At 38.3% G+C, this 12,044-nt stretch overlaps 1 protein-coding gene across 1 annotated transcript; it reads left to right on the top strand.

Moving 5' to 3' along the window:
- The first annotated feature begins 4,683 nt into the window (after positions 1-4,683).
- LOC128216194 (P2X purinoceptor 7-like) lies at positions 4,684-6,545 on the top strand. Its single transcript, XM_052922767.1, has 4 exons — positions 4,684-4,841; positions 5,430-5,556; positions 5,806-5,897; positions 6,389-6,545. Exons 1-4 carry the CDS (start codon positions 4,684-4,686, stop codon positions 6,543-6,545), a joined length of 534 nt encoding a protein of 177 aa, XP_052778727.1.
- Positions 6,546-12,044: the final 5,499 nt, after the last annotated feature.

Here is a 12,044-nt window from a genome sequence, read left to right on the forward strand (position 1 = left end):
TCATTATACATTTTCAAATGTTACATGTCAGCTTAAATTGTTCACACGTATATAACACATTTTATTGAGATATGTTTTTCATACACACATGATAAATTTTTAATGATCCTTATATGCGCACCGTTACTATATATAGGGAGGAATACCCCACGAAAATAAAAAAAAATAAGAATCATTTTTGGACGAAATTTTCAACTAAGAAATAAATTGAGCAAATAAATTTCTTCACTACTCTGTCCACGTTACGTCATCATTTGGACACAGTTTCGGATTTCGGACCGGATATTCTCGTTATTGTCATCGGAACAAATGACGTGTATTCTTACGATGTGACTCCACTGACTGTTGCAGCGAACATTACTGACTTAGTGGACACGTTATTGTTTGTTCACCATATCCCAAAAGTGATAGTTTTGCAGACGCTTCAAAGACAACCATGTCTTGTGCATACCAGATTTCCAGTCGACATACATTGGTTCAATGCGAGAGTTGACGACCTTAACATGCTGTTGATGGACAGGCTCAACCACACCAAACATCGCCGTTCCTATTTATGGCGTTTGAATGGTTTCTGGTCACCCGAATGCAAACACCGGAATTTTGCCCCGGATGGCTGTCATCTGTCTCATGACGGTCAGCTTCGCTTTGTTAGCAATATCATAGCTGCTGTGGTCACTGCCCTGCGAAAGTCCATCACTCATTGATATACCAGATACGTATCTGCTTGTTTGTTCCTTTTTCTTTGTTTACGTTGTTGCAATTGGTGGATTGCTTACCTCACTTTTCCAATGGTTACGTGCACTTTATTCTTCCCAACTGCAGCCCAGTTGTCGTGCTGTCTACCATTACATCTTCACATCGCCACAAACCATTTCTTTAGATGTATGCATATGGCTTAGTTTTCGTGCATATTTTTATACTTATCTGTATATTTGCTCGTATTGAACGCACACGTTAGTTTACGTGTTTTATTACTATGCTCCCTTCTGTATGGTTGACTAACATATGGTTTAGTTTTCATGTGATGCTCTAACCGCCCCCCCCCCCCCACACGCGCACACTTTTTGCTCGCATATGGCTTAGTTTTCATGCGACGCGTTATCACCTTTCTTTTGGTTGTTACGGTTTATATCCATGCCAGGTATCCAATGATACTTATGCTCGCATATGGCTTAGTTTTCATGCGATGCTTTATACACTCATTTTGCTTCCATGACACGTTTACGTTCGCATATGGCTTAGTTTACATGCGACTGTGTCTGTTGTGAATCTTTACCTTTGACATATATTACAACAGTATCTTTTGATGATTGGATAACTGTTAAACATGAATTTGTTAGTAATCTTATCATTCCTTCACTCGTGTGTTTTGTCATATTTCTAATTTTATTGGACAGCCGTAATTGTTTTGTTCAATTTTATATTACATCTTCTAGGGTGTATTTTTCAGATGAAGCCAACGAAGAAAGGTAAACGGGCTAATTCCACGCCTGCCTGTGCATGCTGCGCCACAGCGACTCGACCACAAGGAGTCCAGGACACTGCACCGTTGGTGGCTTCGCCTCTCTTGGGCTCATCTGACCATCCTAAACAATCTTAACGGGGGAAATCCAGGAAAAGAACTGCTGTTCAAACTCCGCTTCTTCAGAGATCTGTCGCTAATGGACCCAACCTCCCGCTCCAAAAACCCCACCATCATACCGCTGGTGTTCGACAGCGATCCCTGCTGGACACCTTTGTTGTTTTCTACATGGTTTTAATATGGGTTAGCACGGCCCTCGCCTTGCCACGTCTTCTTCCAACCTCAAATCCTGCTTTGACCAACCTGACAAGGTCCGCATGAAAATACTGAAGGAATTAGACACCGGTCGTGTTCGGGGACCTTTTCCTTCCCCTCCTTTTAAAAATTTACGTATTAGCCCCATTGGTTTGGTTTCTGAAAAAGCCACAGGTCAATTCAGTATGATTTATCACCTTAGCTACCCGAAGGGCTGTTCTGTTAACGACTTTATCTTTATTGACGCAGATTTGTCTACGGCCAATTACAGTTCTTTCGATGATGCTGTTGCACACCTACTAGAACTTGGCCAATGTACATTTTTTAGTTAGACCGACATTGATTCCGCTTTCCGCCTCATCCCTATTCATAACACTGATCACCACCTCCTTGGTTTCAAATTGGATGACAATTACTACTTGCCTTGCGCCATATTCGAACGTTTCAGTTCTGCTCTTCACCACATTGCCAATAATGTCCTTCATATTCATCATATGGTTCATATTCTTGATGATTTCTTGATAATGGGCCCATCCAACTCTTCCACATGCCAGACTGATTTAGACAATTTCTTACAATTTTGTGCCCGGGGTTCCGCTAAAATACGAAAAAACTGAAAATCCCCCCCTATTATTACTTTCATGGGTTTAGAACTGGACTCTTTGCTTATGGAAGCTCGATTGCCTCAGGACAAATTGATTAAGCTTTGTTCTCTTCTTGCCTCTGCTTCTAAATCCCGGGAAATCACTCTAAGACACCTACAGTCTTTGCTCGAATTGCTAAATTTCTGTTGCCAGGTTGTTCTACCAGGTCGTTGTTTCTTACGCCGTGTGACCGATCTCACCAGAAATGTCTCCAAACCACACCACCGGATCACTCTATCCCGAGAGAGCCGAAAAGATCTCCACGCTTGGCATTTATTTGTTGATCATTTCAACGGCCGCAATTTGCTCCTACATCAACGATGGGTTACATCTGTTTCCTTACATTTGCATACAGATGCATCTGGATCCCTTGGTTACGGCGCTACTTTCAATTCTCATTGGTTTTACGGCACTTGGCCTTCTCTTTGGCAGCCCAACGACATTACTTTCAAGGAACTACTGCCCATAGTTTTATCCCTTGCAATATGGGGCCCACAGCTCATCAACCAATGCATTACCCTTCATACTGATAATGCAGCTGTTGCTCACATCATTAATAAACAAACATGCAAAGCTGCTTCAGTTATGTCACTCGTCCGTCGTTTGGTCTTGGCCAGCATGAAATTCAATATTCTTCTACGATCGGAACAAACACAATCATTTACCTGATCTCCTTTCTCGTTTGCAGATCGAGAAATTCCACATGCTGGCTCCACACATGGACAAGCACCCCACCACAGTTCAAGGTCACTTGCTCCATTGAACCAAGCGGTGTACACCCTTCTTGAATCTTCCCTGGCACCTTCCACTAAATCCAGCTATCAGAATGCTCTTAAGCACTACCACGTCTTCCATCACACTTTTTACTCACAGACACCGTTACTTCCGGTTTCCGCTGAACGCCTTGCGCAATTCATTGCTGTTTGTAACAGCCGCGGTCTTCAAGCCTCCACCATAACTTCTTACATTTCCGCAATAAGCTACGTCCACAAACTACACAATATGGCTGTTCCCGCTGACTCATTTCTCATCAAGAAATTACTGCACAGTCTACGTCTTAATAAATGTTCAGACATTCGACAACCTTTCTCTCTAGCACAGCTCAGTGCCCTGTTAACTGCCCTTAATCATATAGTATCGGACCATTTTACGCGTACCCTTTTGCGTGCAGTGTTCCTCCTCTCCTTCTTCGGACTCTTTCGTGTTGGAGAAATCGCATATTCCACAAAAGGATCCCAAAACCTAGTCAAACGCGAGGATGTTTCTTTTCAATGCTGACACTCTATGGTTTCCTCGTTTTCTATAATTCTGAAACAATATAAACATTCCAAGGGACGGCCTTCTGCTGCCCCTTTTTCCCGTCAACATACCCGCCATTTATGTCCTGTCCACTCTCTTTTGCGCTATTTGTCGCTATATCCCACACTTCTGGCCCCCTTTTTGTGCTCCACATCGGCCTACCAATCACCACCACTTATTTTCGATCGATACTCCGAGCGTGTGTGCTAGCTTGCCATTTAGATCCCCAAACGTACACAGCACATTTTTTCGCATCGGTGGAGCTACTCTTGCTTCCAATAATCACATGTCTGCCCATGACATCCAAAAGTTAGGCCGTTGGAAACTCTCCGCTTATAAGAAGTACATCCGCACTCCCGCTCTTCCCTTGGCCTCCCAGTAGCCAGGAATCAGTATCCATTCAGCCAACATCTAGTTTTAATTATCCCCCTTCTCTTCCTTAAACGCCGATTCATTTCATTACTTTTTGCACTGATCTGACAGTTTAAGGCTGCATGTCTATATTTTCCGTTTGCAGGCCTAGTTCTGACAGTTTAAGGCTGCAGAACTAGTTACCTGTATACATTATGTGCCGCACCAGTGTTATGACAGTTTAACGCCTCGACCTGACAGTTTAAGGCTGCAGATCTCGAGATGTTTATTCACTGCTGGGGTCTGACAGTTTACGACTGCAGTCCTTCCATTACCTGTTTTATAAGGGTAATTATCTGACAGTTTAAAGTAGAACTGAACTGTATCTTGAAAGCCTATTTTTATCCAACTATCTATTTTCGAGTGTTCTCGATGTCAATTTGAGAAGGAAATAAGATCTGATATCGAAACTGAAATGTATTAAAATAACGCTCAAAGTAGCCTCTGTTCTAACCAATTTCTAAATGTGACATGACTGGTGTCCCCTTGAATACTCTCCGGCGTTGCTATGCCCGAAATGAAAACAACCGTCGAACTGTCAACATTTACAAAATGGAGCTACCTGCGAACGCTGAATGTAATAATATTTCGCCGTACTTGTATGAGCCTGAATGCGGTACGTGTGTCAGTTCATCTAACAGTAGTGAAGGTGAAACTGACGAAGAATTGGACGTTGAAGAACAGGTTCTTGGACCCGAACCATCGAACTGGTAATAAATACTTGCACTTTTAGTCAGTGTTAGAAAGAACTCGGGTTTTCATTTCGATTCCATCAGTCAGTAGACCATTTCGCTATTTCTTATTTAATTTGACATCTATTTATTAGAAGTGTATATGTAGCCAATTATTACGATCAGGTTAATTATAGTGCGTTATGTGAAATATTTTTTTAGAAAATGGTTGGTTATGCTTTATTTTTGGTTTCCTAAATTTTAAAGGTCGCTATGTGTGTTTTTCTTTAAATTGTGTACAAACTGATGATTATGAAACCTATTTGATTAAGTTCTTTAGCTATTACATTATGAAAGTGTCTGTGAATACAGTGACTGGTTTCTGCAGACATTTCTCTAATATAACGGTATCATCATTGCTTACTAGTCATTCTAAAATGCCGTCCAGGCTTTTTTTAATGATGGAATGCCGTCCAGGCTTTTTTTTAATGATGCTAACCATCATTAAAAAAAGCCTGGATGGCATTTTAGAATGACTACATTGCTTACATATTATCAATTGTACTCATGTATATATTATACATGAAAGTGTACATGTAAGTGTACATGTACTTTAATATGGTTCAGGTGCCAGTGTGGAAAATGCGTCCAAACGACTGTAATAGAGTCTGTATGCTGTTGCAGCATTGACCTTGTCCAGGCTAGGATGATGGAGCAGCAAGTCAGCTGTATTTCTGACCATGAGGGTTTTAAGGTTAGATTTAATTATGTATTACTCATATTGCAAACATTATGAATTTAGTAAGTTGAGTGAGTGGTTTAATGTAAATGAATGAATTAAAAGGTAGGGGTTTTTGAAACAATTAAAACACACATACAGTTTTGTCAAACATGATAGTATTCGCCATGGAAATGAGAGAGATGTATAACAATTGGAATGTAACATTTGTTTAGTTATGTATTCTAAAAGTCATTGCATACATATGAACCTATTTCTTTGCAGTCCAACTGCCTTAACCACTGGGTCATTGAGACGAGTTTTTTCGAGTACCTGCAACGTGAAGGCCCACCACTTGAAGATACACCAATGAATGAGTAAGTAATAATCACTGGTTGAAATAAGCACAAGCCTGCAAGCCCTGCACTGGCAAAATGTCTTCCAGGCTTGCTCAAATTCTGAATTTTATATAGACTTGTTCAAAAATATGATTCCATGCAATAGTATAAGAATTCGGGCTTGAACATCCGAAAGTCTAATTTCAATGACTGAAAATCAAATGGGTGCCAGGAAGTATTGATATCAGGGTTGATCATGATGAGAATATAATTACAATTATTTCAGTTTCTTGTTATGCAAGTCCACTGATAGATACTCTTTCTATCATGAATACCTAATCATGAATGCCCTAACCTGCTGTAAAGATAAGTTATTCAAATTTATATGTTTTATCCATTGCATGATGACACTGTATTGTTCTGGTGTGTACATTGTTCAGAACAATGCATAATGTATTAAGCATTTGAAACAGATTCTTGAAATGAGTTAATTTATGTCATTTAATATGATTGTACTTTATGCTTTACAGAACTTATCGGTATGTTTCATACCGAAGATTTGCAAGATTCATATGGAAGCACCTGCCGAAACATTCCAGGAAAGTGCTGCCATTATGCGTGGTGAATGCCATTCGCCAGGCATTTCCCTCTGAGGAATATTGCGGGTTTAAATATGCCTCAGTGTGATTTTACAATTTCTTTGCAAAAGCAGAATTTACACAATGGAAACTACACCAACAATACTTATGTAAAAAACTACAGAAACAAGCCAACCAGCCATAATTATATTAACATAATAATATGGAATTCCTTCTGTTGGTGGCGGACCCGTGGTCTAGTGGTAACCAATTGACTGTTAAGTCAAAGGTCACAATTGCGTTTCACTCTCATCACAGAAAAATACAAACCGTCTTTAGGGAGGGACTTTAAATTGGGATCCCGAGTGACTGTGCTATACATTGGTGCATGTTAAAGAACCAGGGTTGCTGCTTTTACCAGGGTAACATTCTGTCTGTGCACTATGCTTCAAAAACCTAACAATGACTAGCAATCGGAGCACGCTCAGAATGGGCAAAACTCAAATGCGAGTATACATAAGGTTACACACTAGCATACCTTGGATTCATGTTACCAGTGTTCTGATCTTGGTCCATTTTCATCAAGTTTCTTAGTGATTTTTTATTCTTAGTAGAAAAAAGACACTTTTATTTGTCTATAAATACTCTCCTTTTTTGAACGAAAGTATGTGTATGCATTTGTTATTTTGATATTTTCATGGTTTAATATTTTAATACTTTTGGTGAACATTTTGAAAATCATTATTAGTTTTCATTTAATTCAATTTCAGTAAGGAACTTGATGAATATGGCTCCTGCATCCATTTGTATGATAACTGATGTCAAATTATGATTGAAGTATACCTGATGTATGTAACTAGTGTAAAAATATATGTCACAAATCAACAATCTTGTAAAGTCTCAACCAAGATCTTGTGTGTTGGGACTCCACCAGGGGAACTTCCTGATGGCCACACATAACTTGCAACGCTCTGGTTTCGTCCCAAGAGACATACTTGAGAGTGATTCATATCAGTTTTAGCTGTCTTTCAGATTTTTCTGAATTATTTAAATTCCACTTTTTAATGACCACTCTTGTGATATCATTTTTGTATGTGACACTTAAAAATGATTTCAATAAATGAGCAATGTACAGATTTAAACATTCACAATTGCCATTGCATATGCAGATAAAAAAGTTAGCATTTTCTCTAGTCATTTAATGCTTTATTTTAAGTGCAATGTAATTCAGTTAAAGTTTGCACTCTTCATGTACAGCTCTTTTGAAGTGTTGCATTTAATACATTTCAATTCATGGTGTCAGGAAATAAATCTGTACTTCAATATTTCATAGTTATTATAATTGTACAGTACATATATATCCGATGCTTTTGTAATTGACTGATTTGTCAACTTTTTTCATTGTTTTTGTCTCACATCAGCTGATTTTTTAATCAGTGTTTCCAAATCAGTCATAAGATACTACACAATAGAACAGATCTGAATTATTTAGAAAACTTCAGATTTTTTTCTTGAAGCGTTAGTTTCTAGGCATTACACATCCAATTTCAAGCATTTAAAAATGTGATGTGATATTTAATCAGCAGTAATATATCACATTTGTTCATACATTAAACCAAATTTGGGTTTTTTCAGGCAAAACAAATGAAGATGATCGAAACAGTAAATCTTTGAGAGTGCAGCTTTAAGTTGCCAAGAAATTGTTTATTTTTCATAGAGTACAAAGAAATTCAAAAGAATATGAAAAGCACATGCTGGATACCTTTAAGAGAACAAAGTGCTACTGAGCTAACCAGACCGTATAATTGAACCATGTTCCTAACCTGAACCCCAAGGTCCTTGTGTGCTTAGGTTGCCTTGCTAATAGCTTAAACGGTGTACAACACATTCACCGTCCATCTTGATGCTATGTTACAAGCAGGTTAACATGCATCAGAGGATGGTTAAAAGCTAATGGGTACATAGACGCTGTTGGCATGCTGTGGCTGCTGCTGATTAGGAACAACTAAGAGTCTTTTTTAAGTTGAAACGGCTCAAGTGTTCTTCAACAATATCCATTTTGCACCGCTTTTGTTTCCCATCTGCCATCGGTTGTGGTCTCTTTCGTTCCTCCTCCAGTTTATTCCTTTCCAGCCTTGCTTTTTCATGTGTTTCTCTAGTTTGTCGTAATTTCAGCAAGGCTGCCAAAAGCGTTGACACATAATCTGGAAGAACAAAAGTCAATTAAAATATCTTTCGATTTCACTTGGGTGTAAATATATAAGCATCAATACTTAACGTTGAAATCAGGTTAAAAAGTTTTGGCAGTAAAAGTATTACAAAAAGCCGAAATGAAAATATAATTCAAGGGCTAAGGAAAAAGGCTGTAATATTGCATTCTAAATCTGTATTGATTTACAACAGTCCTGCACTAAAATTAATTGTGTACCATATGTCTGCTTTTCTTTCACCGCACTTGCCACGCCAACCTGTTTCCTTCCTTTGGGAAAACTAATTTTGAACATTTGTCGCCCATCTTTAGTCTTTTGCTGTGCTCTGCTGGAGTTTTCATTCCAATGCATGGCAGCAATCAGCATCCTGTTATATTCGAATGTACACTATAACTACCAAAATAACTTTCAGGTTTTCGGTTGCTTATATGTGCAAGTACACCAGATTTAAATATATTTACTTGTCATGTATTGATTCTATCTAAGACTGAACATTACCTGAGTCATATGTCCAATTGATTGTAATCTATAAATTTACCTGACTTCCATTTGTGCATGGTGGAAATGGAGATTCTTGGTGGCAAAACCACAAACAAGGCTATGGAATCCTTCCAGACCAGATGTCTGCCCTTCTGGAGAAAGTTTCTGGATGTCTTTTAAATGGGCCTTCCTGAGGATGATCTGTTCAATTTCATGATGTGGCTTATAACCTAAAAACAGTTGATATCTTCTGATAAAGAACCAAAGTATACAACATTCAAATTAAAGCAAAACTCTGAAATAATTATTGATAAGAATGCAGATGGGAAAATGGAAAGGTTTATAAGCTTTCCTGTACTTTCATGCACACTAAAGCATGTCTTTATTTGACTTAAGACTCAACATGCAGAGAAATTATAACAAGAGCTGTCACAGAGACATACTTTCATGCACACTTAAGCATCTTTTTATTTGACTAAAGACTCAACATGCACAGAAATGATAACAAGAGCTGTCACAGAGACAGCACGCTCGACTATTCAGCCGCTTTTCGGTGTATGGATTGAAAGGTTTTGGCGAAACATGCATGGATCACTATTAGATTAGATTTCGATGCAATTCATGATGTGGGAATACCACACCTTTGTATATTCACATGCATGACATATTATCTTCACAATAAGCCCAGTCCCAATTGCACATTTCTGTATGCTTGTACACATACCACATGATGTACATGTTGTGAGTAGTTCATTCAGGCATGATTCATAGACAATGAACTTTGCCTCTTCATGTTCAGAACATGGCATATTGGCGGCTGAAGGAGGGCTGTCAGGAGCCCAGTCACTGTCACTGTCATCCAAAGTGTACAGTGATCCAGGTGTACTAGTGCAGTCATGATCCGTCTGTGCACCCCTATCCTGTGTGGTTATTTCAGTTCCAACACCTTTTGTTTCATAGCTTGTGGAACACTAAAAAAATAGGAAATTAATTGAGTTACCACAATTGCATTGTGATGTGCTACAGCACATGCCCCAGTAAAAGTCAGCACAAGTTTTAACTTGCAACAGCTATTTCAATAGTAAGACAAACCAGTGGTGTATCAATGCACCATTCAATTGTATTGTAAACACACACACCCCCGGCTGAGAGTATACCACGTGGGGGAAATGGGCTGTGCTTTTACCTTTCAGATTGCCCTGCAGTGTTGTGTGCGGTGAATTTGTTTGCACACCGTCAACATAGGGGAATGGGTCATACCTAGGATGTCCATGTGATGCAGGGGCATTTGGCATGGATTTAACTAGGGCATCCCCGCATGGCTGGGATTTTACCCGGGATCAGCTGAACCGAAAGTCAAAGTGCCCGTGCGGGCGTGGTCATAATTGACTGCATAACAAAATCCCTCCAAAAGTCATTATATATGCAAACATGTTTTTCATTGTCTTAATGCATGAGCATTTCTTATCAACTATACACAATAACTTATGGTGATATGTTTTAGCCAAGCGTCTAGCTATTTAAAAAAAAATGAGTCAATGATGATTATTAGTTTAAGTCTTGCATATATTATTAATGCACAGGCACAGACAAATTAAACTATTTAATATTGTATAAACAAATATTATATACCAATGGCCAGATCGGTGTCTGACACTGGACATTGAACATCTGCGGTTTTGCCGTGGTAGCTCCTGATTTCTTCAACTCATTTGCCACTTGTAATTGGTCACTGGCATATGTGTGGTCCTTAAATAATGGAAATGACCAATCAATGCATTATGAAATGACATCATAAGTTAACTATCTTCAGATACTACATTGCCAAACGCATCAATGGCGTTGTCATACCATACATGCAAAATTTATGAGAGGCTTCCTAGGTGATTTTGGTCTGAACTACAGGGGATATTGATGTTATACAAGGGGATTTCTACACAGCCATTTAAGTGCAATATTTAAATTGATAACACGTACAATAATAAATACAGAAACACACTATTATTACAATATTTTTTGGACTTAACGCATGCATCACGGTCATTCATGGAATCTTATTACAGCCTCTTATTCTTGACAAGCACAGAATTCAATCACACAGACTTATCATAAGTTTATTGATAAACAATTAGTTTCAATAATACAAGTATTTATATACCAACTCCTCCAGATCATAAAAGCTGTACGTCCAATATGAACAAAAACCCATGAACCATATGTAAAGATTTATCAGTAATATGCATACATGTAGATCTATAAAAGAAAAATCATCATAAAAGTTATACCACCTTATTTTAGTATTCATGTCGTAAACAGTGCGTCTGGGCGATACAGACTAAATAAAACCGTATGATAATGATTACCGTATTCATATCGTACCGCCAAATGTGGCAGTATAGTAGTTCACAGTGTTGAGGGAAAAATCATAAATTGTTACCCAACCCACCCCCACACAACCACTTTGCAGTTTACAAACAGTTATATAAAACTTACAAGAAATGAGGTTCAGAAAATAAAATATGGTATGATTCTATTGCATTGATTGGAAACAAGTATGGAAGATTATGTCCTACTCCTAAAATAAACTTACTGTCTTTTCCCTTCCATTGAAACTCTCATGAAATATATGGGGAATAGCACCGTTTCTCAGTCTGTAGACATTACCTTCGCTTCCCACTGGTAATAAATCAAACTGAAAAATAAACACAACAATACAAATCATAAAAATTTGATAATCATATTCAACAACGTTATGCATTCTTTTCATATAGAATTAAAGGTCATTTACACTGTATAATGTTAGTTGTTAATTTATTTTGTCTTGCTGGCAACAGCCTACAAAACGCCTTATAATGTCTATTTGATACCTACAATCCCCCTACAATTACGTACATGATATTTAAAAGGAAAATGATAGA

The sequence above is a fragment of the Mya arenaria genome, chromosome 14 (assembly GCF_026914265.1).
Source record: "Mya arenaria isolate MELC-2E11 chromosome 14, ASM2691426v1".
Lineage (NCBI taxonomy): Eukaryota > Metazoa > Mollusca > Bivalvia > Myida > Myidae > Mya > Mya arenaria.